The sequence below is a fragment of the Cryptosporidium muris genome, genomic scaffold (genome assembly GCF_000006515.1).
Source record: "Cryptosporidium muris RN66 scf_1106632373407 genomic scaffold, whole genome shotgun sequence".
Classification (NCBI taxonomy): domain Eukaryota; phylum Apicomplexa; class Conoidasida; order Eucoccidiorida; family Cryptosporidiidae; genus Cryptosporidium; species Cryptosporidium muris.
The window spans coordinates 124,744-149,420 of NW_002196572.1; the positions used below are offsets into that span (position 1 = coordinate 124,744).

At 24.5% G+C, this 24,677-nt stretch overlaps 12 protein-coding genes across 12 annotated transcripts in view, besides 45 other annotated features; 5 read left to right on the forward strand and 7 right to left on the reverse strand.

Moving 5' to 3' along the window:
* Positions 1 to 18: 18 nt before the first annotated feature.
* Positions 19 to 1,353, reverse strand: CMU_016070 (phospholipase/carboxylesterase family protein; the record flags this gene model as incomplete). The annotated part of the gene is made up of 1 exon (XM_002140171.1): positions 19 to 1,353. The coding sequence occupies one exon, from the start codon at positions 1,351 to 1,353 to the stop codon at positions 19 to 21; it is 1,335 nt and encodes a 444-aa protein (XP_002140207.1).
* Positions 218 to 250: a sequence feature (AT_rich).
* Positions 1,183 to 1,207: a sequence feature (AT_rich).
* Positions 1,354 to 1,620: 267 nt separating the features above from the next.
* Positions 1,621 to 1,649: a microsatellite.
* Positions 1,650 to 1,712: a sequence feature (AT_rich).
* Positions 1,713 to 1,877: 165 nt separating this feature from the next.
* Positions 1,878 to 2,174: a sequence feature (AT_rich).
* Positions 2,175 to 2,227: 53 nt separating this feature from the next.
* On the reverse strand, positions 2,228 to 5,443 carry CMU_016080 (uncharacterized protein; the record flags this gene model as incomplete). Its single annotated transcript, XM_002140172.1, has 1 exon — positions 2,228 to 5,443. The coding sequence occupies one exon, from the start codon at positions 5,441 to 5,443 to the stop codon at positions 2,228 to 2,230; it is 3,216 nt and encodes a 1,071-aa protein (XP_002140208.1).
* Positions 2,666 to 2,700: a sequence feature (AT_rich).
* Positions 2,736 to 2,951: a sequence feature (AT_rich).
* Positions 3,167 to 3,237: a sequence feature (AT_rich).
* Positions 3,645 to 3,680: a sequence feature (AT_rich).
* Positions 3,706 to 3,815: a sequence feature (AT_rich).
* Positions 3,868 to 3,933: a sequence feature (AT_rich).
* Positions 4,057 to 4,118: a sequence feature (AT_rich).
* Positions 4,139 to 4,166: a sequence feature (AT_rich).
* Positions 4,334 to 4,449: a sequence feature (AT_rich).
* Positions 4,594 to 4,660: a sequence feature (AT_rich).
* A 349-nt stretch (positions 5,444 to 5,792) lies between the features above and the next one.
* Positions 5,793 to 5,882: a sequence feature (AT_rich).
* Positions 5,883 to 5,899: 17 nt separating this feature from the next.
* CMU_016090 (uncharacterized protein) lies at positions 5,900 to 7,549 on the forward strand (the record flags this gene model as incomplete). Its single annotated transcript, XM_002140173.1, has 1 exon — positions 5,900 to 7,549. One exon carries the CDS (start codon positions 5,900 to 5,902, stop codon positions 7,547 to 7,549), a length of 1,650 nt encoding a protein of 549 aa, XP_002140209.1.
* Positions 7,545 to 7,722: a sequence feature (AT_rich).
* Positions 7,723 to 7,911: 189 nt separating this feature from the next.
* Positions 7,912 to 8,112: a sequence feature (AT_rich).
* Positions 8,113 to 8,338: 226 nt separating this feature from the next.
* Positions 8,339 to 8,387: a sequence feature (AT_rich).
* A 315-nt stretch (positions 8,388 to 8,702) lies between these two features.
* On the reverse strand, positions 8,703 to 9,026 carry CMU_016100 (uncharacterized protein; the record flags this gene model as incomplete). The annotated part of the gene is made up of 1 exon (XM_002140174.1): positions 8,703 to 9,026. The coding sequence occupies one exon, from the start codon at positions 9,024 to 9,026 to the stop codon at positions 8,703 to 8,705; it is 324 nt and encodes a 107-aa protein (XP_002140210.1).
* A 202-nt stretch (positions 9,027 to 9,228) lies between these two features.
* On the forward strand, positions 9,229 to 9,384 carry CMU_016110 (uncharacterized protein; the record flags this gene model as incomplete). The annotated part of the gene is made up of 1 exon (XM_002140175.1): positions 9,229 to 9,384. The coding sequence occupies one exon, from the start codon at positions 9,229 to 9,231 to the stop codon at positions 9,382 to 9,384; it is 156 nt and encodes a 51-aa protein (XP_002140211.1).
* Positions 9,385 to 9,493: 109 nt separating this feature from the next.
* Positions 9,494 to 9,520: a sequence feature (AT_rich).
* Positions 9,521 to 9,555: 35 nt separating this feature from the next.
* Positions 9,556 to 9,594: a sequence feature (AT_rich).
* Positions 9,595 to 9,744: 150 nt separating this feature from the next.
* Positions 9,745 to 11,934, reverse strand: CMU_016120 (uncharacterized protein; the record flags this gene model as incomplete). The annotated part of the gene is made up of 1 exon (XM_002140176.1): positions 9,745 to 11,934. One exon carries the CDS (start codon positions 11,932 to 11,934, stop codon positions 9,745 to 9,747), a length of 2,190 nt encoding a protein of 729 aa, XP_002140212.1.
* Positions 10,102 to 10,157: a sequence feature (AT_rich).
* Positions 11,030 to 11,051: a sequence feature (AT_rich).
* Positions 11,373 to 11,404: a sequence feature (AT_rich).
* Positions 11,530 to 11,573: a sequence feature (AT_rich).
* Positions 11,935 to 12,341: 407 nt separating the features above from the next.
* Positions 12,342 to 12,390: a sequence feature (AT_rich).
* Positions 12,391 to 12,436: 46 nt separating this feature from the next.
* Positions 12,437 to 12,457: a sequence feature (AT_rich).
* A 456-nt stretch (positions 12,458 to 12,913) lies between these two features.
* CMU_016130 (elongation factor 1-alpha, putative) lies at positions 12,914 to 14,221 on the forward strand (the record flags this gene model as incomplete). The annotated part of the gene is made up of 1 exon (XM_002140177.1): positions 12,914 to 14,221. The coding sequence occupies one exon, from the start codon at positions 12,914 to 12,916 to the stop codon at positions 14,219 to 14,221; it is 1,308 nt and encodes a 435-aa protein (XP_002140213.1).
* Positions 14,222 to 14,361: 140 nt separating this feature from the next.
* On the reverse strand, positions 14,362 to 14,820 carry CMU_016140 (uncharacterized protein; the record flags this gene model as incomplete). The annotated part of the gene is made up of 1 exon (XM_002140178.1): positions 14,362 to 14,820. One exon carries the CDS (start codon positions 14,818 to 14,820, stop codon positions 14,362 to 14,364), a length of 459 nt encoding a protein of 152 aa, XP_002140214.1.
* Positions 14,821 to 15,009: 189 nt separating this feature from the next.
* Positions 15,010 to 15,675, forward strand: CMU_016150 (glutaredoxin domain-containing protein; the record flags this gene model as incomplete). Its single annotated transcript, XM_002140179.1, has 1 exon — positions 15,010 to 15,675. The coding sequence occupies one exon, from the start codon at positions 15,010 to 15,012 to the stop codon at positions 15,673 to 15,675; it is 666 nt and encodes a 221-aa protein (XP_002140215.1).
* A 64-nt stretch (positions 15,676 to 15,739) lies between these two features.
* On the reverse strand, positions 15,740 to 19,279 carry CMU_016160 (elongation factor Tu GTP binding domain-containing protein; the record flags this gene model as incomplete). The annotated part of the gene is made up of 1 exon (XM_002140180.1): positions 15,740 to 19,279. The coding sequence occupies one exon, from the start codon at positions 19,277 to 19,279 to the stop codon at positions 15,740 to 15,742; it is 3,540 nt and encodes a 1,179-aa protein (XP_002140216.1).
* Positions 16,294 to 16,316: a sequence feature (AT_rich).
* Positions 18,201 to 18,245: a sequence feature (AT_rich).
* A 149-nt stretch (positions 19,280 to 19,428) lies between the features above and the next one.
* Positions 19,429 to 19,456: a microsatellite.
* Positions 19,457 to 19,819: 363 nt separating this feature from the next.
* Positions 19,820 to 19,920: a sequence feature (AT_rich).
* CMU_016170 (uncharacterized protein) lies at positions 19,866 to 23,285 on the reverse strand (the record flags this gene model as incomplete). Its single annotated transcript, XM_002140181.1, has 1 exon — positions 19,866 to 23,285. One exon carries the CDS (start codon positions 23,283 to 23,285, stop codon positions 19,866 to 19,868), a length of 3,420 nt encoding a protein of 1,139 aa, XP_002140217.1.
* Positions 20,218 to 20,254: a sequence feature (AT_rich).
* Positions 20,572 to 20,602: a sequence feature (AT_rich).
* Positions 21,311 to 21,356: a sequence feature (AT_rich).
* Positions 21,381 to 21,405: a sequence feature (AT_rich).
* Positions 21,504 to 21,524: a sequence feature (AT_rich).
* Positions 21,680 to 21,712: a sequence feature (AT_rich).
* Positions 21,977 to 21,996: a microsatellite.
* Positions 22,607 to 22,651: a sequence feature (AT_rich).
* Positions 22,678 to 22,729: a sequence feature (AT_rich).
* Positions 22,863 to 22,914: a sequence feature (AT_rich).
* Positions 23,286 to 23,301: 16 nt separating the features above from the next.
* Positions 23,302 to 23,499: a sequence feature (AT_rich).
* A 246-nt stretch (positions 23,500 to 23,745) lies between these two features.
* Positions 23,746 to 23,803: a sequence feature (AT_rich).
* Positions 23,804 to 23,832: 29 nt separating this feature from the next.
* Positions 23,833 to 23,863: a sequence feature (AT_rich).
* Positions 23,864 to 24,077: 214 nt separating this feature from the next.
* The window catches only part of CMU_016180 (uncharacterized protein), a gene marked incomplete at both ends in the record, with an annotated part of 1,361 nt that continues 761 nt past the window's right edge, over positions 24,078 to 24,677 (forward strand). The window contains 2 exons of the mRNA XM_002140182.1: positions 24,078 to 24,142; positions 24,199 to 24,677. The exon at positions 24,199 to 24,677 is cut by the window's right edge and continues 4 nt beyond it. Coding sequence (XP_002140218.1) covers positions 24,078 to 24,142; positions 24,199 to 24,677 — 544 coding nt within the window. The remainder of the gene's footprint in view (positions 24,143 to 24,198) is intronic.
* Positions 24,525 to 24,677: a microsatellite.

Genomic DNA, 24,677 nt, shown 5'->3' on the forward strand with positions numbered 1-24,677 from the left:
ATGAATCTATTATATTTATTAAACTGACGTATCTTGTAGTATCGAATTATCTTTATAATTTAGATCTAAAAAATCATAGTTAAATGGTCTCTCTTTATAATTATTACCTTTATATGATGATATAATACTATAAAACCAATTAATATATATCATTGCATATTTTGACATACAACTATGTCCATAACCTAATAAAATAAATTTCTTAGTATTAGCTTTCATTATATTTTTTAAATAATTAAAATCTTTTTTTGCATTTCGAAAAGGAAAAATCATATCTGGATTACAATGAGCAATTAAAATATTTGTTGATAGACCTTTTTTATTAATACCTAATGACGAATTTCTTATTTTTGCAGATGTACGTTCTACAAACATCCCACCAGCTGCAATACACCCCCCAAGCTTATATTTGGAACGGATTACAGTACTCAAAGCAAGTGCTGCACCTTGACTATAACCATAAAGGAATATATTTTTAGGACTATAATTCTCTTTCTCAATCAAAAAATATATTAAATTCAAAATTGCTTTCACAGAATATATCCATTGTACTGAATTTACTGATCTCAAACGTAAATTGTGACCAAAATCAGCCCAAGCAAATCTATAGATATTTAAAAATCCTAATATCTTAAACTTCCTTATATATTCATGAGGAAATAAAATTGCAACATTATCTGCAAAATTTCTACCATATATCCTCATATTTGATATAAATGGGTCATATGTATATCTAAATGCCTCATAATACATTTTATCTGAGCTTACCCCTAATAATGCCAATATTATATACTTTGGACGTCTATGAGCCATTAACCCTGTTAAAGAAGAATTTGGATATTTATAAGTAACTGTTAAATTACCATCAATATTATTGATATATTTATTAGTATCTTCATTAATATCATATTTTAAGGTTTCATTTCTATTTATATCTAATTTTAATTTATTCTGATCAATTTTTTGAAATTTTGGATTTCTACTTAATAATGGATAGTCTTTAAAACAAAAAACTCTGATTGGATGAGGTTCTGGTATATTTTCTACTTTTTTTTTACTTGTACATTTAAATCTACCAATACAATGTTTGTTATTTTTCATTGTAAAAAAATCTTTACTATTTAAAGTTTCTTCTTTTAATATCCGCTTAATTTCCCTACTTATATCAAATGTTCTGAATAGTAATTTATTATATTTATTTAATTTTCCAGTTTTACCATTAAAGAAACTTGTTGTATTGATTGGAATTAATTTATGAACTTCATCCTCTATTATAGTTGAATTACTTATACTAAAAACTACCCTAAATAATGATAAAGAAAATAATGCTAAAGTTATATTCCAGATATTCATTCCTAATACTCTAATATGAATATATCTTTTAATTTGTTTTCTTTCCAGGTCAATTTTTCCCAATAGAATAAGTGCGCACTTTTATGCTCGTGTCTTATATTTAAAATATTAGAGTATCCATAATATTCTCAGAGAATTGTGGAGTTTTTTTAAATGAAAATCTTCATATCCAAATAAATAAAAAATATTTTGTATATTCTCAGATATTTTTAATCACTTCTATATACTTTAGTTAATATTATGGTTTCCAAATTCATATTGCCATTTAAAAAAAAAAAAATGAAAGAAAAAAAAAATTTAAATAACAAATTTTATTAAGTATATAAATAATTAAAATAAGTTTGTATAAAAAAAAAATTGCATGTATTAATAACCATGCCGGTATATATAATATTTTGAATACCAACACTGAAATAATTAACCAAATAATTTATCGACATAACAGGTTTATTTTAAAAATCAGAATATTATAAAATATTTCGACAATATGAATATATATAACCAATTAAACCAGAATATCCTTGATTTATAATGAATATTTACATATATCAATTTATTACTTAATATTTAGATATTACTCTAAAAGTAGAATTTAAAATATTAAGTAAAATTTAAAATTATGAGAAATATTATGGAATTATTTCCTATTTAAATATAAAAATATTTTTTGAATTAAGAAAATCAGATAAAATTAAAGAAACAAAATAATAACTTTATTTAATCTTTAAGAAGATATGAAAAAAATATTACCTATTTATATTATAAATACTTTTAAAATCTGAATTTGATAATTTAATATATAAACTTGATTATTTTAAAAACTATCTAAACAGATATGATACGATTTCCTTAAAAAGTTTTATTTTTGTTTTATTTATTTGGATTTTATACAATCCAAAATATATTTTAAAGATTTAACTGAATAGTGGATAGTATTACTTTGATATTCTGTCAGTGATTTGACACTTAAAATTAGTTCCTGTTTATTATATCTATCACTTAATATTTTTGACTTTAAAGATATTAGCTCAAAAGTATCAAATTCACTTGATAATTCCACTGAACCTGAAAATATTGATATAAAAGTTTCTAAATTTTCTAAAATAAGTTTAATAATATTTGATTGGATATTTATGAAAGGTTTACAATATTGTTGGTCTTTCTTTGATAAATTTGACATTATCCAAAAATATATAATAAGAGAAATATTAAGTGGTCCAAAAATAACACATAAAATATTTTCAAGCATTGTTTGAATATTAAAATATGATAATAGATTAGAATACTGATTTCCAGTATTTAAGAAATGATCTATTATATGAATATTAATTAAATTGTATAATTTTTCAGATATTGAAATTAAATCATAAATCTCACTTTGGATATTTTTTTGATAATTAATTTTATATTTAATAATATCAGTAAATTTTATTATAAGTGGAGATATTATATCATTCAATAATATTATAATGAATTCATTCTGAATAATTGTATTTAGTTTAATAAATTCCAATGATTTGTATTTATTTATAAAATTATATATATTATTAAATTCTGGAATATCTTTAATAAAAATAAAATCATTAATAATTAATATTGGTATAATAAAGATTTGAAGGCGATGATATGCTATATATTGAGTAATAGTACCACCTTGTATTATATTTTTTAATAATGAATTATGATCCTCAAAACAAAAAGAATCAGTTATTTCAAAGTAATTGCATGGTAATAATGAATTAATTTCATTTTCAAATTTGGGTATAACTTCTATAAATGCAGATACAGAAGAAAATATTGGTGATAAATCTTGATTAATTATATTACTATTAGATAATATATCAAATACTTGTTTATTTAAAATATTTTTTAATTGATTAATATGATATGAAACAAAATCCTGTAGATCATTATTAAGAAATTTACATGATAATAATTTATGAAGAAATTTATTAAGAAAATCAAAACCATATAAAATATCATAATAAATATCCTTTTCTTGAATTATATTTTCAGTTTGAAGAGTTAATATTGAATTAAAAAAAGAATGGCAATTATTACGAAGAGATTCTATAGATGAATCACGTAAATTTCTACATGTTTCATTATGTATATCAATGATCATTCTAATTTTTAAAGGATAATCGAAATTTTGATTATAATTGATTTTATTTATACGATTCCTACAATTCTTACCAGATGAATCAATATAATAAATATATGGACATGATATTAATTGAAATATAGTACCTTGAATATTTAATGTCATTAATTGTGACCTCTTTAAAGACAAATAATTATTAATAATTTTATTACATAAATTATAACATCCAATATATGGTAAGATCTCAGATAATAAATAAATTGATATATGATTATTAATTCCATTTTTGTTAATATTATATGAATATTGTAAAATTGTTAATGAAAAAATTAATATTCTATTATCATTTTTAAATAATGGAATACTAAGACAATATAATACTAAAGATATTAAAAAAGATCCATATCTTGAATAATTATTAGAATTTAAAATATTTATTTCAATATCTAAAATATCATTAAATAGATTATAAATATCATCAAAAGATAAATAGTCTTTATCTATTACATTACAATTAGATGTTATATCAGAATCCTCACTATTATTTAAAATACTCAATAAATACAAAATATTTGTCAAGTAACACCATTCAAGTTCACTATTTAAACATTTTAATTGTTTTAAATTAGATATTTTTAACAAGAATTTTTTTAAATATATTCTCCTTAAAAAAGTAGTTGCATATTTACTTTTTAATATATAATTTAATGCAACACGAATATCAATAATAGGATTTCCATAACATTCTAAATAGTTACAAATTATTAAGTTAATTTCTTCAAGTATATGGTTAAAAATTCCATAATTTATTGGTAAAGATAATAATATTTGACATATTATTTCCAAATATAATATTTGACCTTTTAAACTATCTAGTAAATTATAAATACAAATATCATTTATTTTATTAAAATATAATAGGAATGATTTTAAATTATAACCATTATTAATAAATTCATTAAAACAATTATCTATATATTTTTCTTTATTATCCAAAATTTCCATATTATATTTTGTTAAAGAAACAAAAAAATAAGAAAATAAACGTAGTATATCTATTTTCAAATTATTGATAGTTGTTGAATTTAATAAAATTTGAGTTATACTTTTCAAAAATTCATTATTTGTATCTTTAGATAAATTATTATCTATATTTTTTAATGTATATTGTTTTATTATTAAACATATCTTTAAATTTAATATCATCTCATTTGTGATACAAGGAAAGAAAATTTTATAATTATTCTGAATCTTCTCTAAAAAATCTTCATATTCTTCAAATTTACCAAGCTCCCTTAAAGAATATAATTTCATTAAAAAAACAAATGAATATATTCTCCTTGATTGTAAAGATAATTTGATACTTTTATTATTTGGAAATTCTGTATTTGAATCTAAATATTCAAAAGGACATTCATTCAAATATTTATCTACTAATATATTTATTAATTGATAGTTATATATATTCTGACCTTCATTTTTACATATACAATAAAGAGCAAATGATGAATATACAAGATATATTGGCTTACGATAACGTGAATATAATTTATTACAGTAATTTTGCATACTTTGGTATCTTCTCAACCAAAAATTTAATGATATTATATCAAACTGAAAATTTTCACCCAATAAACAATTATTAGAATTGTTCTCAAAAATTTCAATCAGATCTTCTAATTTATGTTTTTTATTTGATATTACATCACATAACATAAAATAATGCCACAAAATTGCCAATACATCTTCATCATATAGTTTATATAATAAAACAGTATCAATGTCTTTTATTGCATCATCATAATATCCAATACGAGCATATGCTAAACCTCTTAAAGCAAGTACTAACTGTTCATCAATATTAACCTTATCTATTGATTTTTTAGATTTTAACTTTAATAATACATTAGTAGATTGTTTTATGGCATTATTATTATCACCTCTATGTAAATAGTCATATATCAATTTAATACGATGCTGTAACATTTCTCTTAAATAAATTGCCCAATTCCGCAATAATTATAATAGTTTACATCACAATCAATATCTTTTAAATATGCAATTATTCACAATTAATCACCATAGTAGTAAAATACAATCGTCTAGATAGCGCTATTAGTGACATTGACTGCATACTAAATACAAATGATACCGGGGTAGCCTGAGTAAAACACGCCCCCCTTCTTTTTTTAAATATTCAGATTGCTTCTTTGTGAGGTACTAAGCGATAAATAGACAGATATAAAAAAAAGAAAAAAAAATTAATGGCGCAATGCAATATATTTCAATAAAATATTGAAAATATACATCCAAATAAGTATAACTAATTACTAGCTTTATTATTTCTTTTTACTTTTTTTTTTTTTTTAAAAGAAAAAAAATAAAAAAGTAATTATTTAGGGGAATAAAAAAAAATTATTAATTAGTCAGATCATATTAATTATGAAATTCTTGATCATATATATTGCATTATTTATTCTTAATTTTAATATACTTTCAGTTAATGGATGTAAAAGATATAGAGAAACCAGAATAAATAAAGTGTTTCAAATATTAGGGTCAAGTAGTCCCCCCAAGACAATACAAGATTTCAGTAAATGTATAGATAACTCATTATATTTAACTAATGTCTTAAATACAGCAAGATGGAAACTTATTAAGAATCGAAAAGGTACAGGATGGGATGAAACTTTAATACCACCATTAATGTTTTGTGTAAAAATTATTGATACACCAATGTCATATCCAAGTGAACAGTGTTCTTCTAATTCTATAGAATTAATAGTACATGATGGTATATCAACAGCTGAGTCAGGTATATCATTATCTAAATTCACAAATTTATCTAAAGGTGATGAGAAATGTTTATTTACATCACCATGTGACTTATTAAATAAAATATATTGGGCTGAATCGAGATTTACTAATGTAATTAATAATTTGGAGTTTCGTATATTAGTACATTTTCAAAGCCAAAGTCAAGGGCGTTTCAATGTTAAAGCAAGTATTCGTGGAGTTGCACGTGCTATGAAACATCATAGAAGATTTTGGGATTATGATTATGTACTAACACAAAATTTTGAGGAAATTCAAGCAGTATCTTTATATATACCCTATAAAGTAAAACCTAATCGTTTTGTTTCAGATTTATGTCTAGTAAAACCATCTGTAACAAGTAAATTTGATAGTAATAAATCTTCACTTTGTAGTTATGAGAAATGTTTATGGAATACATGGATAGGTCAATTAACAGGAGAAGGAGTAGGACTTCGTTGTGTTATTGGAAAGGCTTCTGCTAATGGAGAATATTTTGTTGGTTGGTATTCACCACAAGTGTTAGGTATAAATACAATGGGTTCAGCTCAAATTTCTTTAATATGGGGTAAACCATTAGTTCCAGATGATATATGTGAAGTTTCCAATGATTTATTAAATAAACTTCGAGCAGAAGATAAGAATAATAATACAAGTGAAGAAGTGAATGAATCTTATAAATCTCATGAACATTATATCTTTAGAGATTATAATTCAAAATCTAACTCAAATTTAAATAAACCCTCAAATAATGTTACTAATAAAACATCTAGTGTAACTACTGTTAGTACTGTACAGACTAGTACAGCATTAATTAGGAAATCAAAACCTGAAAATTCAAATATTAAATCAAATAATGAAGTGTATATAAAGAAAGAAAGTTTAAAACTTAATGATACAAACAAAACTATAAATATAACAAGCTTATGTACAAATAATACTTGTGAACCTATTTCTGCTTCATTATCGAAAGATGTATGTCCATGTAAAAATATTGAAGATAAAGATGGCAATAATAGTAATAATAATTTACAAACAAACAGAAGTAATTTAGAGGAGTCAAATGAGGCTAGTTGTGCATGCTTAGAAGAAGGAGAAGTAGATGTTGATCTTGTTATAGTTGATAATCATCAATTAGATACTGTAGATGATTCAAAGACAGAAGAAAAAAAAACTAAGGAGAGTATTTGTAGTAATATTCAAGGGTTAAATGATTTAGATACAATGACAAAGAAATGGATTTGTCTAAAAAATAGTCGATCCAATTTGTTACAATAATTATAAATAATAAAATTTTATGTAAGATCATTTTAAAGTATTATTACTTTTTTTTCTTTTATTTCAATATCATTTTCATTATTAAGTAGAATAGTATCATTACAAATATATTTAATAAAATCTTACTTATATAGTCTTTATTTTAATATAAAGTTTTATTTCATTAATTAAATGATGTTTAATCTTAGAAATTATCCCTTTATTAAGGATTTACTTTTCTTTTATATATTTATTTTATGATATCATCTTCTTAAATATATGATTATATGTTTTCCTTATTTTATATAGATAATTTCTTAGTATTAGAAGTATTAATAGATGTTCTTTCAATATAATAATTTAACATACTGAGAGATTTCAAGAATTATATATTGTTTTATTAATAAAAGTAATAATAATGAGAAATATATTCTAAGTAAATAAGAATTTTAATTAATAAAGTAGTTTAATTGTACATTATAAAGATAAAATAATATTGAATGATTATTATTCTATAATGTTTTTAAAAATATATTAACATTAATAAGTAATTTTTGCATTAAAGTAAAATATTATTAAAAAAAGTAGGAAAAAAAACTAAAGAATATTTACAATGAGACAATAAAACTTTGAGAATACTTTCAATATATTAAGAATTAATACTAAATAATATATTACTGTATATTACTTCCTATATATTTTAAATAAAATGTCAAATACACAATGAAATTGAGTCTAATCAATACTAATAACTTCACTTATTACTTCCATAAAAAATGGTACAATTTATGTATATAATTGGAACTATACTATTATAAAATACTACTTTATACTATAAAATTAAGAATTTAATTTTAAAGAAATTTCAATATCAGTATAAGCAATACAATTTACATTAAAGATATTCATCTATCCTATTTTAATATTCTCACATTATATTTATGTTATATCATACCTCTTAAATAAATAGATCTTCAATTTAAAGAATAATTGATTTTAAGAAAACTATTTAACTAGTAAGATCTATTATTGAAATCAATACACTTTATATATCCATAATGGTTAACACTTAAAATATTAATGTCCACAATATTATACAACTGCGATATTAAGGATTGATAAAAAAAAAAATGACATCTGTTAAAGCTAATATGAATAGAAAATCTAATTGAATTTAGTGAGTTTTACATTTACATGGATCACATTTACAACATGGGCAGCACTTTGATGAATCACATTTACATGAATCACATTTACATGGATCACATTTACAACATGAGCAGCATTTTGATGAATCACAACATTTGCAAGGATCACATTTGCATTTGTGGCATGAATCTGTTGATTTACAGCATTTACAAGGTTCACATGTACAAGGATCACAATTACAAGATTGTGTACAAGTACAACCTGCTTCAACCCTCTTGCAATGACCTTTTTTGCATGAACCTCCACAATTAGCTTGTTTACTATTTTGATTAACTGTACAGTTTGTCATTTTGCCAATAATTTATGTAATATACAAGTTAAATATTTTATATTGGAGTTCTAGAAAAAAACAAGATTTTATTTAGGTTATTACTCGTCAAATAAGGCGGTAATAAAAAAGACAGTTACGCACCAATCATGCGGCACCTACAAACCGCTCAATGGAAGTTAATTTTTGTCTTTAAAAGTAATTGTTAACATAAAATATTATAATGGCATTAAAAACAGAAGGTGGTAAAAAGAAACCACTTAAACAAAGTAAAACTGAGAAGTTTGAAACAGAAGAAGACATTGAATTTAAAAGAAGACAAGCAGAAGAGAAGAAAAAGTTGCAACAGATGAGTAAAAATCTTCGATCTAAAAAGTAGAGTAGCGAAATATGCTAAATTTTCATATTTGTTCTACTTCATGTTTTTTTTTTTTTAGTAGAAATATCACAGTAAATCTATAACTCATCTTTATTAGTTCTTTGTAAAGTTAATTTTTTTTTTTTTTTTATAATTTCCGAGATTAATATAATAGATATTTAGCACCATTAGAATTTTTAGATTTATTTTTAATAAAGATATAATATTTTAGATGTATAGATATGTGATTTTGAAAATATGAAATAGATATAGTTTATTGAACTTAGCTATCTACTTTTTTTAATGTGATTTTTAGTTCTTTTTATTATAATCAACAATAATGAGGTGTTTGTTAAAATATAGGTCTCTTTTATCTATCGGTTAATATACTTTTCTCTTTTGTAAAGGAAATAAATTTTGTTTTTCATTAGAAATAGTACCATTAAATAATTCAAACAAATAATATATTGATTGGAGTAATAAATTTGATGAGTAGTTATCTTGGGATAAATATCCATTTTCCAAGCTTTTTCTTACTATTCCTTGTGTAGTTGAATCTAATTTTTGTTTAATAATCCAATCATACTTTTCAGCCTCATAAATAGATAATATTGGGAATGCTTTAGAAAATTTAGTTATTGTCATATCAATAAATTTTGTCATTTCATAATTCATTTCAGTACGTCTATCTATATTAAGATCAATAACAAGTCCCCAATAAGTATCAGAATCAATTTCTAAATATTTATTATGATTAATATTCTGATTTTGATTTATTTTATTTATATTAATATCAGTAATTTGATAACTATATAACTCATTTAAAGTATGATATATAAATGGTGCTAGTAAAACTCCTTCTGTATGTAAACTTCTAGATATATGAACTTCAAATTCAATAGAATCTATCATTGAATAGTACATTGGTTTAATGTAATCTAATACATTAACCCACATTACTTCAAAATTATTATATAAGTTTTTTGAATTGTACTCTGATATATCTATATTTTTTTTAATATTCTGTGGTCCTACATATTCAAGTAAATGTGAAAGGGGTATCTCAGCAGACCACTGAATTTTATCTTCTCTTCTTCCACTAACCCGAATCCATTGATTAAGAAACTGTACACTGTTTTCAATATAATCATTTAAAATTTTTGGATTATTTATGCTTATTGGTAAATATTCAATAATAAATAGTTTATTCATTTTAAAACCTCCTTTTTCTGATATTAATCTAACAATTGTTTCATATCCTAAATTTAATTTTAGATGATTAGGACTAGATGTAAAACGATCTAAACAATAATTATAAATTTTTTCATGATCTTTTTCTCTTACACATAAATCTTGTCTATTTATTCTTATTCCTTCTATAACCCAAAGTCCTTCCCATTCAGCCTTTATTGAGTTTTCATATAAATGATTAAAATGATCTTGTTCATATTTAATACTTTTGCATGAATAATTTCTTGGTAATATATTAATATCAGGTCTTATAAATGAAAAATGGAACACATTTGAAATACCATTCCATCCTTGTCTTATTACTCTTAGATTATCCTTTGATGTAATAGGAAGAAGAGATTTGTTAAGTCTAATACCAGTATATGGAGATACTATATCAGATATATTATATATTAAAGTAACATCTTCATTAGGCAATATATAATATTTTTTTAATTGTTCTTGCCTAAAATTATTAAATAGTTGAGAATAAATAGGACCTTGTCTTAGAAGCCAAACTAATGCCATTATAAGTGTATCTTTAATATTATAATTACTTATTAAGGTTTCAAATATTTCTCCAAATAATAAATTAGATTTAACAATGTTTTTTGGATTATCTGAATGTATATAGAATTCCTTATAATGTGGATACCTACTTTGAGTTGAAAATTTCTCATTGTATGATTTTGGAAGTACAAGAACAGAATTTATATCAAGTAAATGTTTGTAAACTTTTTTCTCACTTTTGCTAAAATTAATCTTTGATTTATCTTTTGAATTTTTTATTTTATTATTTACAAATTTTTTACCATATGAAGATACAATTTTCAATTTTGCAAGGTTGACAAGCTTTTCTATGAAGTGATTAATAGTACTTTTTACACAAATAACATTATTAGAAATATAAAAATTAAATTTCTTCCAAATTGAAAGATTATTTATTATTTTATTACCATATTTTTTATTTTTATTATATTCATATTTCTGATATTTTTGATAAAAATCAAGATTACTTTCGCTCTTAGTCGAAATTTCATCGGAATTATTTATAATCACTAATTGTGGTACTGAAGTCCCATTAATATTTACATTTTCTATAAAAATTAGTGCAGTATTATTATCATTTCCCATTATATTAGCTTTTGAATCTGAAGTAATCAATACATCCAATTTATTTAATGTCTGATCTTTATATAAATATCTACGAGATTGAATTCTTTGGCAATATGGTCCTGTTAATGATTGACAAGTCCCATTATTTATTAGACCACTATGCAAGTAATGTATACTAATAAATGTATATCTTCTAATCCAGCTTACTATATGATCAGGAAGCATAGATTGAATGTTTAGACTTGAATCACAATATCTTAGTATGAGTATGAAGTAAAGCCATGACAAAAAAAATCTCACAATTATCCTCATTCATAGCAATTTTATAACTTATACATTGACACTATATATAAAAATATTACCTGCTTCTATATATCCCCAGTAAAGTAAAGGAGTTTTTAAAAATTAGGGTTAATCTAATTTTTCAGATTTTTGGCTCTTTACATTTACTTTATATAAGTTTATTAACATGCACCCTAGTGATGCGTGTCTCCCGCGCAAGTATCACTATTTCCAACTACAATATTAATATTAAAGGTTAAAATTTTCTTTTTCTTTTTTTTAGGGAAATATCTTCTATTCCCTTTAAATATATAAAAAGGGTTGTATACTCTTATAAAATAGAGATGGAGAATAATATAAATATATATTCCTATTTCATTAATACATAAATAAATTATTGGCTTTGTATTTTTAGTTTATCTATACATGCACTATCTAAACTAGGATAATTTTAAATATTATAATTCATTCCCGATTACTCAAAAATTCCAATAAAGGAAAAGTACTATCTAATTTAATTACGTCCCAGATCCATATTTATAACTATTTACGAAATCTTAGATATTTTTAAGTACAAGAAAATTCAAATATCTTCTTTATTCTATTTTCAGGAAATTTCAGGAAATCTTAAGATCATATAGCACTATAGTTATTTAATAATAAAGTTCATAGGGGTAAAAAATTATAGGCGCATTATTTCTGAGACACAAGACAGACGACGTTACGGCCTTTGAGACAGAATATTTTAGGTACTAGCACTAATAAGAAATAGATAAAGAGACAGGAATGGTGGAATGTGGAAATGTGGCTGATTAAGACTCATAGGCTGATTTGAGTTAGTTTGGTTTACTTTTATTAAGAAATCACATTTTTCTCTGTTTTAGTGAATATTTTCTACATTTAGTTTTTATTTAATCCAGATATGGGTAAGGAGAAGACTCACATAAACTTGGTTGTAATTGGACATGTAGATTCTGGTAAATCGACTACCACTGGTCACTTAATTTATAAACTCGGAGGTATTGATAAACGTACTATTGAGAAGTTTGAAAAGGAATCTTCTGAAATGGGGAAGGGATCATTTAAATATGCTTGGGTCTTAGATAAGTTGAAGGCTGAGCGTGAACGTGGAATTACTATTGACATTGCTTTATGGAAATTTGAAACTCCAAGATATGAGTACACTGTTATTGATGCTCCAGGTCATCGTGATTTCATTAAAAATATGATTACGGGTACTTCTCAAGCTGATGTTGCTTTGTTAGTAGTTCCAGCAGATCGTTTTGAAGGTGCTTTTTCAAAGGAAGGTCAAACTCGTGAGCATGCCTTGTTAGCTTTTACATTAGGTGTGAAGCAAATGATCGTTGGTATTAATAAAATGGATACATGTGACTACAAGCAATCTCGTTATGATGAAATTCATAATGAAGTTGAGGGGTATTTGAAGAAGGTTGGTTACAATATTGAGAAGATCCCATTTGTTGCTATATCTGGTTTTGTTGGTGATAATATGGTTGAGAAATCTGACAAGATGCCATGGTATAAAGGTAGAACTTTAGTTGAAGCTTTAGATACTATGGAGCCTCCCAAGAGACCAACAGAAAAGCCATTACGTCTTCCATTACAAGATGTATACAAGATTGGTGGTGTTGGTACTGTTCCAGTAGGACGTGTTGAGACTGGTATTATTAAGCCAGGTATGAATGTTACTTTTGCTCCAGTAGGTATTACTACAGAAGTCAAGTCTGTTGAGATGCATCATGAACAACTTTCAGAGGCTGGTCCAGGTGATAATGTTGGCTTTAATGTTAAGAATGTATCTATTAAAGATATTAAACGTGGTTATGTTGCGTCTGATGCTAAGAATGACCCAGCCAAGGGTAGTGAGAACTTTACTGCTCAAGTTATTGTATTAAATCATCCTGGTGAAATTAAGAGTGGATATTCTCCGGTAGTTGACTGTCATACTGCTCATATCTCTTGCAAATTCCAGAATATTGTTTCTAAGATGGACAAGAGATCTGGTAAAGTATTAGAGGAGAATCCAAAAATGATTAAATCTGGTGATGCTGCAATTGTAGTTATGGAGCCTTTAAAACCTATTTGTGTTGAGGCTTTTACTGAGTATCCACCTTTGGGTCGTTTTGCTGTTCGTGATATGAAGCAAACTGTTGCAGTTGGTGTCATTAAATCTGTTGTAAAGAAGGAGATTTCATCCAAGAAGAAGTAGATCTATGTATTTCATGAATAAGGACAATATTTTGAGTAGTTTTAAACTAGAAAATTTATGAGGAATTATTTTAGTACATTAAGTTAAGTTCTTGGATTGTTTAATGTAATGTCCTAATAAATCTTACTACATATTTAGATTTACTTTGCACTTTTTCTTTTAACTATAGTTTTCTTTACCTTATTTCTAGTATTTCTATCTTTTTTATTATAGTCCTCCCTATTTACGATGTTTGATCTGTCTCTTTCTAACTCTATACTGTTTATAAGATGAGTTTTCATTGTTTCAAAGGGGTTTGATATAAATTTTGGGTAATTTAAGATATTTTTCATTTGACGTAGAGACTCCTTTTTTTCTTTTTCTCTTGTTCTTCTCGTTAGAGACTTTTTGAGTAATTTTGTCGAATTATTTATATTGTTCTCAAGCTCTACATTCCTAATTTCTAGTTCTAAATCTTTTAATCTTTTTAAACTTGAAATCTTCTTCCTTTTCTTTTCTAGAATACCCTTTCCTATATAACTTGTCAAGTCTTGCTTTCTTCTTATTCTATCAGCTGCCAAGCGTCTTTTTCTTTGCCCACGGCTTAAAGGTACCACCATATTCCAGTTATAAATACTCAAAGTTGGTTAGAATACTGTTTAAAGGTGATTCCTAGCAATATGATTAATCGGTACCCTTAATATAGCGGGGTAACATATTCTAGAGGCACCAAAAATATTATTTTTGAATTAGGGAAATATTAAACTAATATTTAAAACTTTGCGAGTAAATCTAAGGAATTATAAACAATGCCGAGTGAAGTAAAGAGTTTTGTTCAAATATGTGACCTAATATTGAACAATAAATTCTCATGTGTACTATGTATTTCTCCAAATAATGAGCCTGATAGGGCTATGTTAGACTTACTAAATGCTATTGAGACTAGTTACAAAAATATCCAATTTTCAGTTTTACAGGTTGAAGATATATATGCTAAATCAGCTGTAAAACAGTTCGGTATTAAGCAACTCCCTTGTATGATGTTCTTTACAGCTAAAAGCCTTGAGCCAATAAAGACAGTTATTGGATATTCTCCTTCACAAGTACATTCAGTTCTAAAAGAAGTTAACGAGACAGAAGCTTCTGAACTACCAAATTCTAAAGAAATGTATACAATTTTGTGTAATTTCAAGAAGTTAATGGTTTTTATTAAAGGAATAAAAGAAGATCCATATTGCCGTTTTACAAAACAACTGATTGCCTTATTTGACTCTATTGGAGTAAAGGATTATGGTCACTATAATATCTTTGAAAATGAACAAGTAAGACAAGGCTTAAAGGAATTTTGGGATTGGCCAACATATCCACAAATTTGTATTAATGGTCAATTTGTTGGAGGAATAGATATAATAAATGAGATGTATTCTAATGGTGAATTAATTAAAGAGTTACCTAGTGAAGTATTTCAAGAATAATTTATTTTATAAAACAAAACTGAATATTAGCATATTTCGTGACTTATTTTCTTTTCCTTTTTAATTACTTTTTAAGTGTTCTTTGCTTTTCAGCTGCAACAACAACCTTATGTTCTGTTGGAAGCCCCTTACGTTTGCGAATAGAGTTTATAATATTTCTAGCAACATTGAAAGTAGAAAAATCGCTTTTTGAATCAGTTCCTATATCTAATGTACTGTTTTGTGATAGAAACATGTTAACTTTTGAAAACCCCTCATCTTCGAAATCTTCTTGTGTTAAACTAGCCTCAGGAAAAGGGTCTTGATCCAACATTTTCCAGTGTGAAAATACCATATTTACAGAAACATGACCACTAGCTTTATTTCTGAGCTCCTGACCTATACCAAAAGATTCAACTACTGGAATTTGTGCTTCAATTTTAAAGGTTGATGTTCCTTCTTTAAGCTCTTCCTTATATATATTAGCTCGTCTCCTTCCTAATGCACTATAAACCTTTCCAAGAACACTTTGTTCAGATAAGATTGTCAATTTAAGCATGGCTTCATAAATTCTAACTAGTCCACGCTGTAAAATTGCTCTCCTGCAACATTCCCTTGTTAAAGTAGTCAGTTGATTTGATATATTATTAATATTTAAATTTGCAAATGTCGACAAATCTAACTTGTCTATTCTAAATTCAAAATTATTATCACTTTTGATATTATTAAATAGTTCTAAATTATTAGATATATTTGCTAAAAATTGATTATTATTAAAAGTCAGATTCTCAAGTAGATATGTTACACCATATATAGGCTCTTCACAAAGTGGGCCAGCCAAGCTGGCTAATTCACAACCAGTTACAATACCATTAATAATCCTTTTATAATTATCAACTAATGTATACAAAGAATTTAATTCTCCTGTAAAATTACTTATTTTCTTAGGATAGTAAGAGGAATCATAAGTACATCTTAATGTCCAACCCAATAGATCAAACTGAGTTTCACAAGTAACTAGAATAGTACAACTTCCTTTGCGAGTACATATTCCTAAGATAATATACTTTGATATATTTTGTAACTTTTCTCTTTTATTATATCTCTTTTCTGCTATTAAATTATTTATCATTTTAGTTAAGTGACTATCAATTTCATCAAGAATATCCATTGTATGATTCATAGATGAAGAATAATTGTAAAGATTTGAATGGGAATGAATTAAGCTATTAATAACAGAACGATGTTCTTCTATGTACTCTATAATTGGTATTGGCATTGAAACTGCATTCAAAGATATTATAACATTCTCATTTGGTAATCTCATAATTTGTTTACCATCCAATTCATCATATATAGTCTCACAATTTGAATTAGGAGTATAGTTATCATTATTAATACCAGGATTCCTTGAATCATGCATAACTTGAGGATCTGGATTTAGTCCTACCCAAGGGGGAAAAGGAATTTTATTTTGTATTTTCTTAGGGATTTGAGTTTTTGGTCTAACTGTTAAACCTTCTCGAAGGCTTACCAAAGGTGGAGATATTGTTAAAGGTATTCTAGCAAAAACTTGTTGTAAATCAGAAATACAACGTTCTAAATGGACTTCTCCTCTACATCCTATAATATATTCTCCAGATTCAAAAGTATCAACTTCTACAGAAGTATCTGAACGACATAGTAACTTTAATCCTTCTACCATCAATGGTATATCTTGTACTCTTCTAGGTTCTATAGAAACCCTAATAATAGCTGAAGATCCATTGGAAGTTTCTGTTAAAGAAGAAAATGATGGCATATTAAGTAAATTAGACAAGGTTAATGATTGATCAAGACATGATATAGCTCCCAAGGTATAGATATCATGTTCTTGATTTAAATTATTCTTACTTATATAATCTTGATTATTCAATTGTGGGAATTTTAAACATAATCCAAAAATATTACCTGCTTTTACAGTCTCAATAGGAATCAAATCATTACCTAATAAAGTATATATATTAGTTACAGTTACTTGTAAATTGTCTTGATCTGTAGAACTTCTATTGTTTAATTCTACTTTAATATTTTTGCATATGTAAAGTTTATCTCCAATATTTAAAGTTCCTGCAAAAATTCGGGAAATTCCAACAAATCCATTTAACTTTTCAGTTCCTCTGAGTTTATCTCCTGTTAATCTATTTGCTGAAATATCTGCAGCTGCAAATTTAGAAATATAAACAACTACTGGATAATTAGGATTAACTAATTCAACACAATTTTCAACTGATAACCTAAAATTAGATAGTAAGTCTCCAATCTCCAAATTATACAAACTTGGACATATATGTGGTAGACGAATTTTACCAGCTGCAAGTGGTGAGGGTAGAGATGTTACAATCTTATGAAATACTGCAGAAGCCAAAGGTAACCAATTTGATAGAATATAACGGCATAAAGCAGAAAAAGAACAATTAGGAGAGGATATCTTTAATAATTCTGAATCTTTTGATATTTGTTTGTTACATTCAAATAAAAGCTGTTCTAAATCATTTGTTTGTTTGATTTTTAAAATTTCTATTATCTTTAATATTTTAGATTTATTATAACTAATACAAACTGAATTATAAATACTCCATAATGGCTCTAATATAAATTGTTCCAACATTGTACATTGATCCTTACGATTTGGTATTTGTGATACACTTTTTGATTTCAAGTTAAAATAATACCCCTCTGTAAGAGCTTTTTTTAGTTTCTCTCGTGTATTTAAATACCACGGTAACTTTAATTTATCAGCTATATTCTTCAGAATATTACCATCATTTATATCTAAACACCATCCATGTAAACAAGATGTAAATAAAATATTTCCATTACTAAATGAAAATTCAACAGATTTTTCTACACTATCATCTACAATAGGAACCAAATGACTAGAACCAGAGGAAATTTCAGGAGAATTATCCAAAATATTTAATTTATTATCTTGTATTATTTCTACATTGGGTTTATATATATCAGAAGTATTTTTACAATCAAGATTCAATTTGTTTACAGCTACTTTTTCATCTTTAAAATTCCCACTTTTTATAAAAATTGATTGATGGATTTCTTCATGCAAAAATTGATGCATTAAAACATTGATTTGTTCAATTAGTTTGCAGATGTGGATATAAGCTTCTTTAGGAGTAAGACCCAATTCTAAAATTAATCGATCCATCTTATTTAAAACTAATAACATTTGAACACGTTCAATATATGCTTGTTGTAAAACCTTTCTAGTTTGATCACCTAACCCCTCAACTACATCTACCAATATTAAAGCTCCATCACATAATCTTAATGCAGAAGATACTTCATGAGCAAAATCAACATGACCAGGTGAATCAATCAAATTTATTGTATATAATAAATCTGAAACATTTAAAAAAGGATCAATATAATTATAAGTTAAAGATATAGCTGAAGATTTCATTGTAATAAGACGATATTGTTCATCTTCCCGAGAATCTAGATAACGCATTGTACCTGCTGTACGGCTTGATAATATATTGTTACTTGCTAATAGAAAATCTGCCAAAGTTGTCTTGCCATGGTCAACATGAGCTATAATACATACATTACGTATTTTCTCAGCCATTGTCACATTTTTAGTATAATGTTAAAAATAGCATCAAAATGTCAATAAGTAACAACCACCTAAATATAATGGCTCTTAGGCGCCATAATATTTGTTAAATTTTGAACTATCTCCTATTACTGGGGATTAACAAAATATAATATTATGCGAAAATAATAAAAAAAAAAAAAAAAAAAACATTGAAATAGAATTGTAATATTAAATAAAACCTCTTTCTAGTTTATTAAACTAACTTATTCAATTATTTGTAGTTAAATATATATAGCCCTCTACTTAGATCTATAAATTAAGAAGTCCTATACTTAAGTCTTTAAATAATATAATCTAATACCTAATAAGAAATTCTACTTAATATACGTAATAAACTAGTCTTATATAATTATAATTAGCCTATATATATCCATTTCTGTTTTGTTTCTTCTTAAAAAGTAATTAAGATGACAAATCCTAATTATATTCCAATAATTCTACGTTATTCTGTCCCTTTAAGAAAAAATATTCAAAAATAATTTTGAAAGTTATTATATCTAGGAATTTCACTATAAATTATACAATTAACTACATTTAAAAATAATGTAAAATAATATTATTTTGGAATTTCTAATATTATATCTTCAATATATTTAAATATTAAAATATTACTTCTTTCAGATCCTGTAATTGAATTATTTGAATTATCTCCTAAATTTGTAGTATCAATATTTAATTTGATACTTAAGTATTTTATTAATTCAAGTACAAAATTACAATCCATAATATTGTCTGAGTTATCTAATTTATTCTTAAATAATTTCTTCATACTGTTATGTATATAAAGTAAATCTAATAATATTAAGTGATAATTTCTTTTCACAAATTCATGATTATTTAAGTAGTTAGTCCATTCTTCAACAAATCCAGTAAAAGATCGCTGTAAAATATCTTTTATAACATCATACATTTTTAAATATTTATTAAGAGTTTTATATAAATTTTGAGTGTCTTTTATAAATTGTATAGTTGAATTATGAGCTACATGTATATTTACCAAACTAGAAATAAGATTATCTGTGAATTCAAAATTATCTATATTTTGACTAGTATCATTAATCCAATTTATTAAACAAAAAGAAAATCTTTCAATAAGTATATCACTAATTTTATAAAAAACTTGGCGTTTAAGAGAGATTGATTCTTGTACAATATTTTCTATTTCATAAATAAGAGTTTCCTTAGATACTAAAGACTCTAATCCCAATAATATTGAAACATTACATCCATTATTCTTAGAATAAACAGAATCATTATCAGACTTATTTAATATTTTTTTAGAATAAAATAAATCTCTATTTGTAAGAAGTTTAACAATATGTTCACTTATATTAGATATAGCAATTGACCAAAAGTATATATCTTGACCACAAATAGCTAAATTATATACACTAATCTTTTTCAAATATCCCTTCTTAACAGCTTCTCCCTTTACAATATAGTTAAAACAGGTATTTAAATAATTCCTTAATAATTTAGATAACCTTGATATTCCTTCAGGTGATATCAAAGGTATACAATGTATAAATTTTATAATATAAGCTACAGTTTCAATACAATCCAAGCAACAAGAAGAAATACTAAATTGTATATCTTTATATATAATACTATAATTAGATATAGAAATAGATTTTTCATTCCCTAATTCTCCTGTTAAAAATAATTGAAATACTTTTTTGTAACGTTGATATAAATTATTTCTTTCCCATATTTCACTATTTATACTTTGTAATAAATTATCCCATGCTATTTTATATAAATCTTCAAATTCACTACGATAAAGTGTATAAAGTTGTATTCTAACTTCACTACATACTCTTTCAAACATTCTTAAATTTATTATTGAATCATTAGAATTATTATAATCATATATATCATTATTTTGTTTTATTGATGATTTCTTTATTTGATCTTGAATATTTAATAGCCATGTATTTGTAATAGTTTCTTGTATTTTATATAAGGAACACATTGATTTAACAGATATCCAATATAAAGAACTTATATTAATAATATTTAAATATTTATCATCTATAAAATATTTATTCATTCTCTTTGTTGAAAATCCCACTAAATTTATAAAATTATAAAAAATTCTTGTAATATTCTGTTCTAACCATTGTTTAATTGGGATATGAACTTGTTGAATAGATTTATTGATTATAATCTGAGGTATATCATTTCTATTTACAAGATTTAAATATATTATAATAATCATCATTGCAAACATAGATAAACGTTGAGTAATAAATAAAGAATAATTAAAACCTCTAATTATTTTGATATCTTCTTTTAAAATCTCTGAAATCTCCTCTTTATTTAAATTCTCTTCTAATTTAAAGTTCATATAATCCAAATCATTACATTCAGATAATAAATTATTTATTATTTTATCTAATAATTGATTAAGATTAGTATCTAAATCATCTAATGCCAATGCAATACGTCCTCTTTTTAATAATGCTATAATAGGATGAAATAAAGTATTTTTCATATCAATTAAAAAATATTTCTTAGATAAAAATTCCTTTATTAAATCTTCATTTAATTCATTTGAAAATCTCATATATAAATCCAAATCTAATTTTATTATAGTATCATAAATTCTATCTAACCATTTTATATTATTAGATAATCTCTTTATATCCAAAATCTTTTCTTTTATTCTATTATTATTATTATTATTAGAAAATACTGATAAATCCGAAATATTACAATTTCCATCAAAATTCTCATCTAATTTATCAATATTTAAATATTCTATTGGTTCTTTTTTTTTCATTTCTACTTTATCTAATATATTTCTTATCTTTTGTATCTCATATTCTATTTCTTGCTCATCATCTATAATTAATTTCCAAATATATTTTAATTGAGATAATATATGTATAAAGGAATTTTCATCGATATTCCCTAATATTAAACTATTTAAAGGATATTCAATCCAAATTAAAGTCATAGAAATAAAATCTTGAGCTGATATTTTATCAATTACTGAATATATCTCCATTAATTGGCTAGATAATGTATTTAAAGATATTATCCCATCCATTTGTTTACTTAGGATATCTAAAGTATAATCAATTAAACTATTTGCTTCATCATATTGTTTATTATTTAGTAATACTTGTAAGATATTTTGTGTTTTTCTTAATTTAGACATAATTTTCAACTTCTTAATTGTTTCAACAATTCTTTTCTTAATAAGTAATTTATAAAATATGTCAATTATCTTGTAACTTGATCCTCTAAAATTAACAACTTTTCTCTGTTTTACTGATTTTGTATTAATCATACTATTATTAATATCTATAATATCCTTATTATTATTTATAAATAAATCAAATGATAATTCACTATAGACTCCCTTTATATTATTTGAATTATCTTCTTTATTATTTAAAAGAATATTTAATAAATCATTTAGAGATTCTTCAAGTAATTTTAAATTTTTCAATTCTTCTAATAGTGGATTAAATGAATTACTTAAATGTTCATATAGGGATATACCTACAATATCCAAATATGAAATAATCTCATCTTCTGATTTAACATTATTAATTAAGTTAATATTCATTATATTATATTTATTAAAATATTTTTTTGGTATTAATAACTTTTCTCCAGTAAACTCAGATTGGACAAGTATTTCATTATTATTTACAAAATCTATATCCTCTTTATCTAAATTCACTCTTTTTATTTTCTCATTAATATTTTTTATATTAGAAGATCTACTCATTAAAATATACTTGGATATTTCATCTCTATATTTATCTAAATATATCTTTATTATTTCCTCATCACTATTGTTTATATTTTCTAAATTATAATCATTGTCTTGAATAATTACATTGTATTTGTTACTTTGGGAATTTAAAGTAATATTTTTTAATGAAAGAGGCATAATATTTTTAACAGGTATTGTTTTAATCCAAATTGGTAGATTTACCATATTGTTACGTATTGGATCCATTATATTTTTACGTAAGTAAATATTTTATATTAAATACAAAAAAAAAAATCTTTACATTTATAATAGTAATTATAATAGTTTAGATAATATATTTTACTCAACCAATCTTGAATTTAATGATATAATAATATATTATTACACTCATATATATTGTATATAAGATTAATAATTAAACTTTTATATATATTATTATATTTAGAATTTAAAAAAATATCTTTTTGTTCTTTTTCTAATATTTTAGACTGAATTTTTATCACTAAATAGGAGCCAAAAATTGGTGTAGACAAGTAAAAAAAATAAGGTCTAAATTATTCATATATAAAAAAATGTCCATTAAACTCTTTATCAAATATAGTAGAACCCCCTTAGTTTATTTAGTTATATATATATAGTTAGTAAATACTACCAAAAATATTACCTAAAACAAAGATATCCTTTTGAGAAAAAAAGGTTAAACTAGTAAAAATTTTATAAATTATAAACACTATTGTTATATTATTCTAGTATAAATAATAAAAGAGAGTTATGTGTCAATAATATTTGATGCAAATATTATAAAAATTTATTTAGAAATAAAAGTGCCTCATATTTTGTAACTTTTTGTTATCATATGTGGCGCCATGAAATAATAATTAATTACATGCACATGTAAAGTTTGTGTGCAAAGTGTGTCAATAGGGTGCAATTTCATTATCTACCTTGTGTAACTATTTCACTACTCTCCCAACTCCAAAAAATTTTATCTTCACTGTACACTATTAGTTATTTAGAATTATTTATTTTTAAAAGAAAATGAATGTAAAGAGTACTTCTATATTTCTTATTATTTTAACTATAATACTATCAACTCCTATTTAGTAAGTGGATAATTTGTTCCAACTAAAGAATTAAACAGATTTTCACTCATATTTAGCTCAATTCGATTAAGATATCATAGTAGTGGAATAATTGGTGGTAATCTTGTTCCAAGGCCATTTGGCTCAAATAGTGGCTCGTTTAAACATGTTGAACTGAAGAAAAAAAACGGCAATGGTGATAGTAATAATAGTGATAAAAGTAAAAGTAAAGAGAAAGGTGAGTTAGAAGGAAGTGATAATCAAAGTAATAGTAAATTGAATGTTAAACACCTTTCAGAAGATAATGAAGAGAATAAGGACTCACAAAAAGACAAAGAAGGTGGACCACATCAAAGAAGAGTACATAGACTTCTACTAACTGGAGGTAATTCAGGTGCAAAGTCACCACCACCACCATCATCGTTACCACTACCTCCACCACCATCACCATCACCACCATCACCATCACCACCATCACCATCACCATCACCATCACCATCACCACCATCACCATCACCATCACCGCCACCACCATCACCACCATCACCACCATCAC